This window comes from Monodon monoceros, unplaced genomic scaffold, assembly GCF_005190385.1.
Source record: "Monodon monoceros isolate NGI ecotype Baffin Bay Population unplaced genomic scaffold, NGI_Narwhal_1 Super_Scaffold_5, whole genome shotgun sequence".
Classification (NCBI taxonomy): domain Eukaryota; kingdom Metazoa; phylum Chordata; class Mammalia; order Artiodactyla; family Monodontidae; genus Monodon; species Monodon monoceros.
This window is the reverse complement of record NW_021703782.1, coordinates 51,012,630-51,030,279: the sequence shown is the minus strand read 5'-3', so window position 1 is coordinate 51,030,279 and position 17,650 is coordinate 51,012,630. Positions and strand designations below refer to the sequence as shown.

General features: G+C 37.1%; 1 protein-coding gene across 12 annotated transcripts in view; it reads right to left on the bottom strand.

The window, feature by feature from the left end:
- Positions 1-17,650, bottom strand: part of MPDZ (multiple PDZ domain crumbs cell polarity complex component) — a 264,202-nt gene that overhangs the window by 173,644 nt on the left and 72,908 nt on the right. For all 12 annotated transcript variants that reach the window (XR_003790781.1, XR_003790780.1, XR_003790786.1 and 9 more), the window contains 7 exons: positions 11,667-11,850; positions 10,785-10,856; positions 7,562-7,671; positions 5,140-5,286; positions 3,991-4,155; positions 2,398-2,583; positions 1,063-1,272 (listed from right to left, as the gene is read on the bottom strand). Coding sequence is in view for 4 of the 12 variants with exons in the window: in XM_029202750.1 (XP_029058583.1) it covers positions 1,063-1,272; positions 2,398-2,583; positions 3,991-4,155; positions 5,140-5,286; positions 7,562-7,671; positions 10,785-10,856; positions 11,667-11,850 (1,074 nt within the window). In the remaining 8 variants the exon portion in view is untranslated. The remainder of the gene's footprint in view (positions 1-1,062; positions 1,273-2,397; positions 2,584-3,990; positions 4,156-5,139; positions 5,287-7,561; positions 7,672-10,784; positions 10,857-11,666; positions 11,851-17,650) is intronic.

Below are 17,650 nucleotides of genomic sequence, written 5' to 3'. Positions count from 1 at the left end.
ATGAATATGTAGAGTCCCATAATGGCCTATCTTCATTCTTACACTCCCCGTTGTACTGATATCTTGTTCTGATTTCTATAATCCTGGTTTGATTGAGGTTTGCTTAACATGCTCTTCCTTCTTCCCTTCCTCTTTCCCTCCCTTTCTTTGTGTTTTCATAAATATATTTTCATAGGTTACAGAAATTTATTGTAGAATAAAAAGCAGAGAATGAAAAATTTAATAAACATTTTAAATATATTAACAAGCTTACAATTTGAACAAACTCTGACAAAGTCAACAAACCTTCATTTGATGTTTATGCAAATGCATCTATGCGTTTGTGTTTTCTTAAGAAAAGGTGTATTTGCCTTTTCACTTAAAATATTTTATACACTGAAAAAATCCAAATACTGAGATTGTCTCTAATATTTCATTGCAATTCAGTGATAAGTGCTATGCTGCAATCACTATACCTAATAAGCATACTGACATTATGTAGCATGAATTTATTAGTTGCTTTTATATTGCAGTAATTAATAACATGAAGGTAATTCCCTCCCAGGAGGAGAGCTATAAGCTGATGAACCCACATTGGAAATTTCAATTTCTTGCTCTGTAGTAATTAGACAACAAATGTATTGAAGTCACTAGAATATAGGAACTTAACCCACTCTGACAGAGATTCTACTTTCTTCCACGATAATTAAAGATTCCACTGTCAGTTAAAGCTATTAATTTCTCTAATATGCCACCATACTGGTATAGATTATTTTAAAGCCTATTTCTTCTAAAATACTTGATTCTATATTGATCATGACCTTATTTTGGAATAAAAAAGGTGAAAAGTAAACCACAGAATGCTAAGTTTTAAATTTATTTCTGAACTTCCTGGCTGTTTCTGCCTTTTACTCTTTTAAAAAATATTACTCAAAATTAAATCTTTACACTCATGGAGCCAATAACCATGTTGATGAAAAGTACCAAAAGTCGTGATTCAATCATGAGAACACCTGAAGATAAAAGCCTGAACGCCAATACTGTTTGCAAATAAAAAGAAATCAGCAAAATCTGAATTCTTACGGGTAAAGGCTTGGCAACTCCTATTCTCACAGTTCCTGACGGTGCACCCTTCAGTGCCTGGACAGCTTCTTCGAGACTGCTGTTTTCCAAGTTAACGTCATTGACAAACATGAGTCGATCTCCAGGGAGAAGTCGTCCATCCTTTTCAGCGACACCACCAGGCACCAGAGAACGAATTATAATCACAGTGCTTGCTGGGTCAACTGGATCCTGGCAGAACGAAAAAGGAAAGAGAAGGCAGCTCCTTTGTACACTTAAAAATGTTGTTACAGGTTGTACACTCTGAATTGTAACAGATGGGTAACTGTTCCAAGTGTCTTTTAAGAATTTGATACAACACTCCCAGTGAATTATCTGGGTGAAGGATATATCCATTTGAAAGAGTTTAGGAAAAGTCTACGCTAAACAGTGGCACCCTCACTTTTCCATGGTTCCCAAGTAGACCTCTTAAATTATACAGGTAACTGTAAACGTGTAACTTTAACTTTTGATAAACTGTTCAATTTTATAACTATCATCTGAGATCCATGAATTATTAACAGTAGCGTTTATTGATAAGATGATAGTATTGTGGGCCATTGGTAGATGTGAGTATACTGAGGGAAGGGCCTGTTTTTGAAATGAAGAAATACAGAAGGAGGCCATATCATATTTGGTGATGCAGTGTCTTCAGATACACAGAAATATTAGAACAAGACTCCAGAACCAGGCCCTAGAAAGAACACAACTCCCTGGAGTCATCTGAGATGGCTTTCCAGCTCAGTATTAATTAATGAGGAACAGCAGCTGCACTTCATCAGACTGGCGTTCGCACACCCTCAGTTACTCAACACAGAACACAACATGAGGATGCAGGCTACACCTAACCAATTTAAGATTATTCCTAAGTTTGGTCAAATAATAAGAATATTAGAATTGACAATATATCCAATTATAAGCCTATCACTCACTTCTAACAAAAGAAGTATTTAATAGTTTCTGTCTTACCACTCAAATATGAACCATCAGTTAAGAGCAAGGAAATAAAAATAATTTAGGCATATTCCCCAAAGGAGCAGAAAGACTATATTTCTATAACATTCCTAAAAAGTATTCTGCATATTCTTCAAACTTCCAAGAGCTGAAATATAAAAGAGCTCAAAGAATTCAATGTCAAAAGAAATGCTTTACGATAATCAATCATATAAATTATTATTCTGAAAGACTTACTAGAAACAAGAATACATCTTTGATAAATCTAAGCAGTATTATCTGCTTTTTCTCTGCTATTAACAATATATGTTTAGTATCTGTCATCTTTTTTTAAAAAAATTGTTAAAAGTAGCATATATTTACCTGATAATCTAAAATGCTAAAACCAAGTCCTCTGCTCCCTTTCTCCAGCTCTATGTTCTGAACGTTGGCTTCCCACATGGCCAAAGGTCCTTGAACCTCCTCTGCATTCTGACCCACATCGGTCATCACCAGCACAGGATCCTCTGTCTCCGAGGACCCGATAAACTCACCTAGATCTATATGAGGCTGGATAAACAGACGAGACAGCTCTTATTTCAGACGCACTAGATCCACAGATGCACATACAAACACTACAAGGAAAACAAAGATTCCCAGCATCTGTCCAGAATAAGACATTCACATATGAGTAGCAACAGCTTCTCATGAAACCATTATGAATTAAAGTAGCAAGTCAGAAATATCTAACTTGTAATAGGCATTTAAAATGTACGGTTCAAAGAGCTCCTATAAAAATACATAGTGATTACATCTCGGCAGCATGATGGTGGGTGATTTTGACTTTTTTCATCAGTGTCTGTTATCACATCTATTAGAAAAAAAAAATGTGAAGCTATTTTGATATTAAAGAAAAATAATTCTTATGATAAATAAGAACAATTCAAGAGGAAGTGGCTATGTAAAAGTTCTGTACTCTAGGCAAATAAGGGTTCTAAAATCCTGTGAGCTATACACGTGATTATTTCATTAATAAATTAACATGCACAATGGCAGGACGAGATCTGAAGTCAGATTGGCCTTGTCTTGAAGACTGTCTCTATGATTTTTCATCTGTGTTGCTTTGAGCGGTATTCTTAACCTGGGCTTCACACTTACCCATCTCATAGAATTTTTGAGGATTAAGTGAGGTAACATTTAAAAAGCACTTGGCACAGGGGTTCAAAACATTAGCTTCTTTTAGTAAAAATATACTAAAGTGAGTCTGGTTCCACATTAGATAGGAAAAATGTGCTTTTGATGATGAAATGTTAGTTTAAATACTATCGTTGCTTTTTATCAATTATTGCACAGTAGGACCATGGATGCAAATCCGTCCACCTGCTTTATTATAATAATAAATACCATTACACCACATAAAATGTATCTGGATATGTATGGTGCTAGACTGACTTCTACACAATTTGGAATTATGTTTCTTATTCTCCCCTATTCTTACCACGCCTGTGACAAGCGCTGGGCTGGGGAGGTTACATAAAAGTATCTTCTACTACATATGTACCACATACTCACTACTTTCATATTTCAATTTTCTGTTAAGGGGGACGAGTGTCTAATTCATAGGAATAGTGTGAATAAATTATACAAGCACACATGCACAGTAATACCTAATATCATTATATATCATATTTAACCTACAGAGCAACCCTCTAGGATAGGCATCAAGACTCATATTTTACACAGGAGAAAAGTGAGATTCAGGAAGATGAAGTGACTTGCCCAAGGTCGCAGAGCTAGTAAGTGCCAAGCTTGATTCAAACCCACGTCTGTCTGACTCCAAGGTCTATCCCATAAGCCACAGGATTTGTGAGGAAATCAAATATCAAATAAGAGAAAAAAGGCTTAAAATTTTTTAAATGCCATTTAACCTTTCCATTATACATTCAGATTAGTCTCCTATATCTGCAAACCTGGTACCTTTTCTGTTAGTTCAATGTCACATAAGTCCAGGCTCTCCAACTCTGACGGGGAGGTGGGTGGCACCGTTCGACGACAGCACACCATTGTCACCTCTATAGGCAGTTCTTTTAAAATAGTCACCACATCCTGGTGATTCTCCCCAAGTAGAGTTATGCCGTTCACCTGTGCAAAAAGAAAAGTTGGCCAAGAAAGAACATTTCCTAACATGACTACTTTCAAAACCATCTTTTTTATTACATAAATATAAACTGTACTCGGGGGATAACCATGGCTCTGCTGTGCTGAGAACGATAGCTGGATCTGTAGTGGTGTTTCCTAAAACAATCTACATGCAACACTACAGTTTTGTTGGAATTGGACTTCTAAAGCACTCACAGGAAAATCACTAGCTTTCACCCATGTTTCATATGCCAGTGTAATAGTTTGGAAAGGGAGAGTTAATAAAATCATTCCCAAAGGATAAAGGGAAAAGGAGACGTTTTCTTTAAATGATGTGTTATATCATTATTATATAACATAATGATATGTTATATCATTATATGTTATATCATTATATCAAAATGATATGTTATATCATTTTCTTTAAATGATGTTATATCATAATAATCATTATTATCTTCATTATGAAAAAAATGAAGATAGAAAATGGCATGTATTATATGCTAGTATGTTATTAAAAGGGGGAGAAGCGAATATATTCAAATTTTCTTACTTATTCATGAAAAATATCTGGAAGATTGCATAGAACCAATGATAAGCAGTTACACCTAATGAAGGGTGATGAGAACTGAGTGGACTGGGACAGAAAAGAGACTTCACTGGAGTATATCTTTGTATTCGTGATTTTGAAACGTGAATATATTACCTATTCTAAAAAGTGAATGTTTCAAAATTTTTAAAGAAAAGTTTTTATAGTTCTCCGGCCCTAAAACAAACAAACAAATAAAAACCACACAAGGAATTAGGTAAAATCAATGTACATACAGATTGAAATTTCTGCTTTGGGTGGAGTTTTACTTGCCTATCTTTCTCAAGTACACTTTGGAGGAGAAATTTTAAATAAGAACTTACTTATTCACCACATTAAGCCTCCCACAGCCTTTTCAAAATTTTATTTACAAAGGGGAAAATGAAATAGCTGCTTACTTCCAATAGCTCATCTCCACTGAAAAGCTTCCCACTGTGTCCGACAGGACCTTCCGGTAGAACAGATCGGATAAAATGATGGCCCACTGTTGCTTCCAGACTTATCCCCAACCCACTGTTCTCACTGAACTTGCTCACATGGGCCACCTGAAACAAGAAAAATCATCACAATTTTTAATATTCTTTCATTTATTTTCTTCTCCTGTATGTATTTTATGTTCACTCCCTAAAAGGTCAAGTTTCTTACAAAAGTTTCAAAACCCTTATTGTAAAGCGGCAAACCTTTAGAGCTTTGCCTTGGAAAGAGTGTTGATATCTATCAGTTTCTTGAACCAACACAAACCAAAACGAAGTAGCCAGATGCAAGCACCCAAGACACTTTGCAGTGCCTACAGGTGCTGATAACAGATAGAGGGTAGTCAGAGTGACCATAGATAAAATCAAAAGCCTGAGCTCAAACAACAGTATAGAAAAGGCGCATCCTTAGCAGTTCCCGTGTGCCAGGACTGTGCTAACCCCATTATACAGATTATCTCACTTACTGCTCATAAATAGGTACAATGTCTAGCCTTGCTTCCCAAATTGGAAAACAAGGTTCTGAGAGGTTACCTTCAACAGAGTCACACAGCTACAAAAGTGCTTTGAACCTCAGCAGTCTGAATCTAGAGCCCAGGCTCTGGACCATACACTGTATCAAGGGGACAACACTTGTCTTTAAAAGTGAATCAAAGCTTAAAACAGGAGAATAAACTTTCTATTTCCTACTGTTATACTAAATAATGAAAAACGTTAGGAATTCACCATTTTCACAAAGAGTCCATTCATTATAATATTAAAATCAGAAAGTATACTAAAGATGATCTGCTTTATCCCCTTTATTTTATAGTTAAGGAAACTGAGGGATAAAAGGACTGAGAAAAATGTTTAATTATAAAAGATCTTTTTCAAATCTTAATGATAACAAGCACAGGGTTAATACTAGATGTTGCATTATCTGACTTTGCAATCTAATGCTGGATGAAATCCTTCTAATTCTTAAAATCCAATTTAGGTATCACTTCCTCCGAGCAGCTCTCCAGATCCCCATTTAAATGTCCATCAATCCTTCTCTCTACTACTCCTCCTGTAACTTCATTTTTGCTGTATAACTACATAGAAAATAATTTGAAGTCCAGATCTATGTCAATATTTACCTGGAGTTTAATGAAGACCTATAAATAGCTTAGTTCTTTCTTACTTATAGTAAAATCCCACGCTTGACATATTAATGGAAGTGCCACCAAAAGAGCATGTGCACAAAGAGCAGTTAAAAGTCCACGGTCTTGGGTCTGACCTCTGTGAGAAAATGGCTGGTGAAAGGGTGCTCTTCACTATTCAGTTAGCACCTGAAGGAGTGCAGCCTCAGTTATTCGTGCCAGTCACGCTAACCCCACCCCACAGAAGGAATCTCCCAACTTTCCTTTCCTGCTAAATTAACCACAGTTAAGCTGGACTTCATTGTATTTTTTCCTTGACTCAATTTAAAATGGTAACAGCAGCTGTACTTACTCAAATCTCATTTGACTGTTAACCATCTTGAGTGTTTAAAAAAAAAAAAAACTTTGTAATGAGTATTAAAAACTAAGAATACTACTTGGCACAAAGTACTCAATAAATGTTAGTTATTACTTATATTATATGTCATTATCTGTTGTGCTTTATCGCTTCTAATCTACAGTTACTTGAATATTATAAGCAATATGAAAAATTTTACCTAACCTAGTATTTTATTGTTCCTTTGGAAATTCCTGAAAGTTGCTGCTATATACCTAAAGATTCATAATTTGTGTCTACTTTGTTAAACCTCTTTTTAAAATAGCAGATCACAACTGCTACCCTAGGTATGCAAACCTTTAATAAACAAAATGCTCACTATGGCATAAGTGAAACAAAGAAAAGCATGCAGAATAAAAACCCTCAAGGAGAGTAAAAGCATAAGAGTGATAAGGAAGAAAGAGGAAATTACAGTTCTGTACACAGGGCATGATGATTTTTGTTTTATTTTCAAGTAAATCCTGTCATTCTATTCTGATTCTTTCCACGAATCCTAGGAATAAGAATCAGAAAAACCCTTCCTAATATCTAAATAATATATACGACTGTAAGAAATACTGATGAATTATAAGTTCTAAAACTCCCATCTCATTTTTACTTCAGCTCCTTGGTTACTCTCCAACTTGAAATTTTAAAATATCTGAATCAGCACACTTAGGTCTTTGAAAAAAGCCCTTGGCGTTTGCTACTTCTCTAAGACTTGAAAAAACCCCTGGGCGTTTGCTACTTCTCTAAGACTCTTCATGATGGTCATCTTTATTATTGTCAGGAACTTCCTGCTCAAATACAGTTCACAAGTTAGGAAGTTAGGGAGGAGAAGCTAACCTACCACTATTTCATAATTAATGCCCATAATCCTTTGCCACTTGGTCAACAGGGCAGCTTCCTGTTGTTGAGCATCTTCTGTATCTTCTCTCTCCGCTGACAGTAATGGATACCCTGAAAGAGGTGACACAATTAGTGACATACCACAAAAATCTCCATATCTTAACATTCGGTACCAGGGACACTGTGATCACAACCTGTCATACCAAGTCTGACTGTTCACTCAATACATGAGTTACTCTTATTTCTCTACACATCTTAATAATTCAGTTTAGAAGCCTATCATCTGCATGTTCCAAAACTATTCTCTTTTAAGAGATATCTTTTAGGTCTTAACTATACTTCCATTAAAGTATTCATATATTATCTAACTTTTATTTAAAAGAACAAGGACTCCAAGTAGCTCCAGGTTTCACTTGGTGGCCCTCTTGTGACTCTATATTAAAAAGTCACACTGCCTTCTATGTTAGTGTATCTCTTTCATTTTCATTTGGTTCTACAGAGTAGAGAAGGGACCATGCTATGACTTAGCAAAAACAAACAAATTAACAAATAATATATGTACCTCCATGTACAATAAGAAAATATAAATAAAAAATAAGAAACAAATGGAAAATGTACATTAAGTTAAAACCCTATAATTGGAATCATACTAATTGGCAAAAAAAGGAACGTGAAAAAATAGAAAAGAAAATCACTAAACAAGTTATGTAAACAATACTGAATTAAAACACTTAGCTAAAATAAACTGGTTGAGAAGAATTTTCAAGTCACATTCAAAGATTTCCATGACATCACAGTTTTTACTCATAACAGTTGTCTTCTAAAGAAAAAAATCTCTACAGGCCACTACTCCTTATATTAGATTTTCAATATCACTTTTTAGCATTCAAATTTCAAATTTAAAGAGCATTCTAAAATTCAGATTTCTCATTAGCTGCTTCCTTGTTAGTGGAATGAATGAGCTTCCACTCCAGGACTATTTTTCAGGTTTGTTATGTGTCAGATTAATAAAACGACTGTTTTCTCTTTGAGAAACTGGAAACAGTAAGCTATATATTTCTGGAGACTAGCCCCCCAAAATGAGTGTTTTCTCTTCAAAAGTACATTCATTCCAGAGAAGTATGAATGTGCAGCGGTGAACACAGGCTACAGGAAACCTTTCAAGCTGATGAAGGTTAGAAAGAGGTGGGTCAGCTAGTCCTACCTCCTCCCATAACCCCATTCTCTGATTCTGTTGTGTTTACACAGGTGGGCAGAGATTCAAGCAGGGTGGGATTTGGAATGGAGAAAGTGCGGAATCTGTAAGCTGCTGATAACAACAGTCTGAAATTTGTATTCATACAACCAACCTACAGTCACAAAACCCTTCATTCTCCCCCTTTCCCAAATGCCCCAAGATCAGATTTCAGGCATATTTAAAAAACCATAAAGTCCAGTCATTGTAGTGAGGTGGATGGACCTAGAGTCTGTCATACAGAGTGAAGAAAGTCAGAAAGAGAAAAACAAATACCGAATGCTAACACATATATATGGAATTAAAAAAAAAAAAATGGTCATGGAGAACCTAGGAGCAGGACAGGAATCAAGATGCAGACGTAGATAATGGACTTGAGGACACAGGGAGGGGGAAGGGTAAGCTGGGACGAAGTGAAAGAGTGGCATGGACATATATACACTACCAAATGTAAAATAGCTAGTGGGAAGCAGCTGCATAGCACAGGGAGATCAGCTCAATGCTCTGTGACCACCTAGAGGGGTGGGATAGGGAGGGTGGGAAGGAGACGCAAGAGGGAGGGGATATGGGGATATATGTATAGCTGATTCACTTTGTTTTATATAAAGCAGAAACTAACACACCATTGTGAAGCAATTATACTCCAATAAAGATGTAAAAAATAAATTTAAAAAAAATTGAAAAATTAAAATTTAAAAAAAAATTAAAAAAAAAAAAGTCCAGTCTCCTGATGTTACTGTGAAGTCAAATGATTTGTCCAGGCTCACATTATGCGTCAAATTTCTGTGGAAGAGGCAACATCTTATCCCCTGTCAGAGGACCAGCACTAGAACAGATGCATTAGAATCATTCAGACATTTTTCCTTTATTTTAAAAAGAATGTAGGACTCCTGATTCTAAGTCTAGACCCTCTCCCACCTAGCCTCCCATACACATATGCACATTCACCAAAGCAAAACAGATGGCTGAGCCTTCAAGACCATCCCCCACACCCATCCCTTCTTACTCTCAAGTTTTATGCTTTGAAACATTTTTATCCTGTCCCACTCCTCTGGATATTCACATTATCCTAAATAATTTCTACACCTATGAGTGTAAAAATAGCAAAATGTGACTAAATCCCTGAGAGTCCTACACCTGTCACTTCTGGGATATCACTGCAAACACAAATATCCCTTTAAAATAAAAAAGTTAAATCACAATTTTCAGTAGAAAAAAAAATAATAAAAGAGGAACTATTTTAAAGAACTACAAAGCTGCAATATAATTATTTAGTGAAGGGCAGAATTCTCATAAGAAAGATCAGTCTTGGACTTTGTTCACTGGATTTAACTTATCAAACACCTAAAGCAATATGACAGGTCAGGGAAGCACACAGCATCCAGCCTAAAACAAAGGCAGCAACATTCGGGCATAATTATATACTAAAACTATGCCGCCCTAAAATTTATGAAACAGTTTGATGAATTCTAGGTATATAGTGAGAGAAACCTCAGGGAGGCTTAATAATTTCTCATATAACTCCTTTCAAAATTTAAAACTTTCGAAAAATTTAGAAGAAAAAGTCCCCAAAATAAGGATAATTTCATTCCTAAAGCTTATGCTTTAAAGATTCTCTTGTGTTTATTTAAAAAACCCTTTTAACTTTATTACTGCTTGCTCAATAAGAGACAACTTGGATCTATCCTAAGAAATAAGGGGAATGAAATAAAGCCATGTATGTAACTGAATGGTTCCTAAAGGTTCTGATTAAAAAAAATGTAGAAGAAAAAAAAGACGGACTCAGCAAGAAAATCTGCCAGCTATAAACTATTTTAATCTACTGGAGCAATTAATCAATCTGTAAAGAAGGATTTTCAAGAATCTTTTTTGAAAGTTTTTTTTTTTTTTTTGTAATTTACAATATATCCAGAGAGGTTGAATCACATTTATAAAAATCATTTCTCTAAAATTCAATAAAGAACATAATAACCTGGCTCCAAGTGTTTACCTTCTTCTTCAATTGGTAATATGCTGGTGTTTCTCCTCAAAGATAAAGAATCTTCATCTTCTTCATAATTTTCTTAAAGATAAGAAAATTTTAGTAGTTATGTCTGTAATATAATCAAGCACTTGAATTTTTCAAACCCCGCTTTATTTGAACACCTAAATGAGAGTTTGCTTTCTGTAGGTAAACTTTTCTGTTAATGGTACAAAGAAGTAATGAAGTTCTCCTGTGACTTGCTTCCCTCTCTCCTGGTCTGCAATTAGTAGTGTACGGCATAAATACCAGAAACGTCAACAGTCTGAGAAATAAAACACACTTTCAAACCAACAGCCTGACTTCTAGCAATAAATACTTGCATCAGGGAGCTACATGAGGATTTCAGTAATTTTCAGACATATCCATGTACAAACAGCTTATGAATGACATTTCTAAATGTGGAAATAGGAGTCTCATGGTCTACTGACTGAGCTAGCCAAGCCTACACACTGAATTAAAGTTGATTCCTTCAAGGAAACGGTGGGCATTTAGAAACATTATGGGGGTCACACACATAATCTAGGCAGAACATATTTCCCCCTAAAGAGAAAATGTAGCAATGACATCCAAAAGTAAGGCAAGGACAGAAAGCAAATGACTGCATGTGTTTCCAAATGAGAAGTGGTGACTGAATAAACAGTATAGAAATCTGCTTTATTCGGAAGCCCATTCTATAGTTAATGGATGCATCTCTTGTTCCAGTTAATCTCAACTTTAACAAATTCTCTTTTTACTTGGTTCATAATGAATACTTAAGACAAAAAGTGACTCTTTAAATAATTTCAGAATTAGAAAAAATACAAAATGATGTTAAGAGTCTAACTGAAAACCAGATTCACGTGGCCTTACCTTTGCTTACACTTGCATTAACAGGAGACAAAACTGCATCTTTTGTGATGTCCTCCCGTGACGCGAGCTCAGCGTCCTGCTTTGCTCCTCTCCTCATTAATGTCAGGTGAACAGTCTGTCCTGTGTGTCGCAACACCTCTACTGCTTGTTGATTGGTAAAACCCTGAAGGTTTGTGCCATCTACCTATGATAAGAACAAGACATGTTAAAAATAAAAGGATAGCTGTATTACCAACCCACGAAACACACGGTTACTGCTTGTCAGTGAGAACAAAATTGGGAATGAGTATTCCCCTAGGTGGGGGGATGGGCTAAAACCTGTCTGGGGACCAGTACTGGCTCAGACGCACTGGAATCACGCAGGAGTGTTTCATCTGTTTTAATACAAACTAAGGGGTCTCACTTCCAGAAATTATGAGCCAGTGAGTCTAGAGAGGGGGCCAGGATTCTCCACCTTTTAAAATATTCTTTTATATTTCTTAGGGGATCCTAATGCACAGTCAAGTTTGGAAATCAGTCCTAGGCAGGATACAGAGGTATAGAAGACAGTGAGGTAAGTGGCTACTGACAGTGCTGACAAATTCCGAAATCATACTTACACTGGCTTTAAAAAAAGAAAGATGACAAAACTACCTTCCTTTTTATTTCTTTGCCTCTTCAAAAAATATTTCCCCTTTTTCTAGTTCACAAATGACAAAACACTTGATGGTGCCCCTGTGACCTTTCCAAACTACAGATATGATTCCATCACCCACCCACCCCCGGCCTTTCGTAGAACACTCGAGACAATGCTCCAAATTTTTAACATGGCTTAGGATGGCTGTGTCAACCCCACCTCCCATCACCAACCTCATCCTGTAGGATGCTGCCTATTTCTCTGCACTCCAGCCCCAGAGGACCATTTCCGTGTCTCTGACCTGCAGTGCTCCCTTCAGCCGTGAGGTCTTTGCAAGTTCTGTTCCCTCAGTCTAAACTCTCTGGACAGCCTGCTCCAGCCCATGCTCTTTCTTATCTATTTACTAAAACACCCATAAGTACTTTAGATCTCAGTTCAATAGTTATTTCCACAATTAAGCTATCTTGATGCCCCTGACTTTAGTCAAAGTCCCCTTTACCATTTCTCCTTCACAGCACTTATCAGAAATTTAATTTTACGTTTTCTGTCATTATTTGGTTTATTTCTGCATCCTCCAAGAGGACAGGCTCTGTGTGGCATCAAAACACAGTGCTGGGAATTCCCTCACGGTCCAGTGGTTAGGACTCCACGTTCTCACTGCCAATGCCCCGGGAAAAAAAAAAGAACAGTGCTGTTCACACAGTAGATATTCACAAATGAGAAATGAGAAACTGGCTCATATGTCAAAGGTTTATTTGGAAAGCAAATTATATTTTTGAACAAATAAATGCAGATTATAACACCTTATTTTTTTAATACATAAAATTTGAAAACAGTTTGGAAAGCTGGAACAATAAATTTAATGTTGAAATTCAAAGTCACTGATATTCCCTTTGAATTGTGAAATGACTATAAAATGGCTATTAAGTGTCATGCTTTTCTGAGCACAGTGCTGACCACATTAGGCACTCAAATATTTACTAAATGAATGAGAACTACAATAAAGACCTAGGTCAGTGATCTCCAAGATGAAGTACCCTTACTGCAGAGGTTTCTGGAAGAATATAACACAACTCTTAATTAAACATATTTTAAATCTCATTTGTTTTACACGCACACATATATAATACATACATTAACTATGTGTATAAAACAATATATATAATACATATAAAACAACATATATCATATATGAATATATAGAGAGGATAAAAGAGGAAGGAGAAAGGGGTAGTTTATAGATCGATAGACACAGATTTTTTTACCAATGGGGATATTCAATCAGAAATCTAGAGACCTCTGATCTAAATGATCAATTGGACTTTGGAAGTTACTTAAGTTTTGTATGACACTTTTGAGCTAAATGGCAACTTGCACATAGGTGTCTAACACTCTCCTCTTTCCTCCCACCACCACCTTGTTGATTCCCTCTTGGAAAGACTAGTAAAAATATAATAACAGAGAAAACACCATAACAAAACTGGAAACCATGGAAGAAGACAAGTCCCTATACCAGTAACTTGGAGGAACTTCTATGAGGAATGGTCTGAACATGACGAGATTGAAGGCAGGCCAGCTGGATCTCTAAATTTGAGGGAATACTTTCTCTCGTCTGTAAGATGAAACTTCAGTAAAATCCAACAACTGCCCTTCATTAAAATGAGGAAGTCAGGGCTTCCCTGGTGGCGCAGTGGTTGGGAGTCCGCCTGCCGATGCAGGGGACATGGGTTTGTGCCCCGGTCCGGAAAGATGCCACGTGACGCAGAACGGCTGGGCCCGTGAGCCATGGCCGCTAAACCTGCGCATCCGGAGCCTGTGCTCCGCAACAGGAGAGGCCACAACAGTGAGAGGTCCGCGTACCACAAAAAAAAAAAAAAAAAAGGAGGAAGTCAGATGGTACATGCGGACCCTAACCAGTGATTCTAAAAACTACACCAAGTGCTAGAGGTCACACCAAGCTGGGAGCATGGGGCAGCACAGAATTACATATGTGCAGTGAAGTCACACTATGCACACACATGCATACGCACACAACCCCAACTAACTCCTGCTTACACAAAGGAAACAATCTCTTACTATAGAGAGGTAACGTTCCCCATTGTGGTTTCCTGATTTCCCTCTCTATTCTATTAATCTACAAGTGAAACTGACTAAATTTAAACTTTCCCCTTCCTTCTTGCTTTGTCAATTCCTGAATTATTTGTACAGAAATCCATCTCAACTCCCTTTTGTACAAGCATAGTTCTCACTGAGATCTCTGAGAATAACTAAAGGTCACAAGAATTAAATACCACAGTCCAAAAGAAGGCAAGTGCCCTGAAGCATCAGTACAAACATCTTCCAATGAGACTGTCACTGCAGTGAACAGGAAAAAAGGTTATTTTCTGAAACTTCCCTTCAAAGGAATTCATAATTCATTATATTGATGGAAGTAGGGATTATACGTACAAAGAAGGAACAAGTATCTACCAAAAAAGAAAAAGAAAACTGTTACAGTGAAGGCAGTCAACCTGATTTTAAATACTACAAAAACAAAGTCAAGGAATGGAAGACAGGAATATGCAATTTTCCCATATTTCAGAGGATAAGAATAAATAGATAAAAATGGTCAGGGAAATAAGACTGAAGACATAATGTGGCTGATCTAGAAAATCAATATAATTGTGAAAAGAAATACAAGGAGAAGAGAATAATGGAGGAAAAAATAATCAAAGAAATGATTAGTAGATAAAGAAATTTGCCTCTATAAATCAGAGGTATATGAAAAACTAGGGGAAAAAAACTAACACCAGACATATCATGGTTAAATTCTTAGATTTCAAAAATCAAAAGAAAAAAATCTATCAGCATCTATCAGGCAACAGAGTGAGCAGGTTATCCTTTGTGAAAGAAATTACAAACCCAAAATTTTATATTCAGTGTTAACATATGTGAAAATGGAAATTATGTTTGAGATGCTATGATTATTTATATCCTATACCGTGTTGTGAGATGGCCACCATGCAGAAATTTAAACAAACTGGTCAAGAATTATAATTTGTACACATTTAGGGCATAAACGGGCTGGGTTGTTAGGTTTGTTTTGTTTTTTCCTAGAGAGAAGAGTGTTGTAAGTCCCCACTCCACCTAGATGTTTAGCCTTTGACCACAAGTCAGAAGAGCTGCGTCACGTGTTGTAGGGAAGAAGGTAGTAGACTGTGTCTAGCTCTGTAAGGAGGTTAAGGGAGAGGCTGTTTAACTGCTCTGAAAGTGAAGCAAGAGAAAACTGCTATTATGTTGAGAACTGCTCAACAGCCTAACTCTGTCTGGGCACAGACCAGAAGGGGACCACACACACACACACACACAGACACACACACACACACACAGACACACACACACACACACACACACGAGACAGCCAGGCTGGAGCCATCTTGAAACCTACCCAAGAGTACCCCTAGGGAATAATGGTACCCCCAAAGAGAGAATCTATGGAGCAGAATGCTGAGAAACCAGGGCCAAAGGGAAGAAGAGTCAGTCAGATGAAAAAATCTACCATCTGTCATGGAAAGTTCAAATATCTCCACAAGGATCTCTCAGGAATCCAAGAAGCAACCCTAAATGACAGTCGGTTTTGAATATCCTCCAGGTTCACTCAGTACAAAGCCATCTTACAACAGTGTCAGTCAAGGATGAAGTGTCTTACTGTCTTTTCCTCTCTTCCTTCTCTCACCTTTTACACTGGTAAGAGTCAGAAAGCAAATGAGAAGGTGAGGGAGGAAAAGAAAAGCTAGGTAGGGAAGACATACTGGAGAGTGCATTCTCTATCCCTATGTAAGCCATCAGTTCATAGCAGGCTTCTGGGAGGCCAGGGAGGCAGTCTGAAATTAATTATTTAGGATGGGAGATTTTTAATACTAAATTGGGGTTGTATTTGGTGATTTTTAATTGGCCATAGGGCATTTTACTCTCTAAGAACAATGTAAGTCATGGCACTTGCCTAAGATTTCTTCCAGGGAAAAGGGAAGACCCTTCCCTATAAAAAATTAAAAGAGAGTTGATGACAAAATTTCCAAGGTTGTTTAAGATTATCCCCACTAAGTCTTCCTTATGCAAAGTCTATGTTATCCCCAGCCAAATCATCCAAGTGTGCAAAGGCAACAGAAGAGGTTATCAGACAGAAAAGGTTCAGAAAGTCTACCAACACATTCTTTCATTTAAAATTTACTAAAAAAAATTCTAGCTGACTAAGAGATTAATCAGATTTAAAATTCAACGTAAGAAAACAGTGGCAGGGCTTCCCTGGTGGCGCAGTGGTTGAGAGTCCGCCTGCTGATGCAAGGGACACGGGTTCGTGCCCTGGTCTGGGAAGATCCCACATGCCGTGGAGCGGCTGCGCCCGTGAGCCATGGCCGCTGAGCCTGCGCGTCTGGAGCCTGTTGCTCCGCAACGGGAGAGGCCACAACAGTGAGAGGCCCGCGTACCGCAAAAAAACCCAAAAAACAACAACAACAACAAAAAGAAAACAGTGGCATACAAGATCCAGTGCTGAGTAATAAAATATGTAAAATTCAAATCTAAATACTACCATTACAGCAAAGTCAAATGTTTCAAGTCTTGATCCATAAAAGATATCCAAAGTGGTGTGTAATAGTTATTTATATTAGCAAGAAACTATAAACAACATAACTCTCCATGAATAAGGGTTACTTAAGTATATTATGATAGATCTATATGTGCTAATATGACTACCTCCCAGGTATATTTCTAAGTAAAATAAACAATAAAAAGGTATACACTAATATGATCCTCTTAAATATAGATACATGGAAATTTTCTGAAATTTTAAATCACAAACTATTAAGAGTGGTTTCTATGAGAAGGGTTTTTTTAAGCCATGTTTAAATTTTATATTCTTTAGACTTCAAAGACAAAAATTAATCTAAGAGAAATAAACATGTTATTTACTCTCAGGGTAGTAAAGGAGAAAAATCTCAACTCTGAGGTGCCATAAAAATTCTTACAATGCACAGAACTTAGGCTGTAAGTTTTCATCTACAATAGATTTTTATGGCTCTTTTTTTTTTTTGCAGTACGCGGGCCTCTCACTGCCGTGGCCTCTCCCGTTGCGGAGCACAGGCTCCGGACGCGCAGGCTCCGGACGCGCGGGCTCAGCGGCCATGGCTCACAGGCCCAGCCGCTCCACGGCATGTGGGATCCTCCCGGACCGGGGCACGAACCCGTGTCCCCTGCATCGGCAGGCGGACTCTCAACCACTGCGCCACCAGGGAAGCCCTTTATGGCTCAATTTTTAAATGCAGTTTCACTAAGAAAAATCGAATGTATATGATTTTTTCTACTTAGTAGCGATAAAGTTCATTATGTA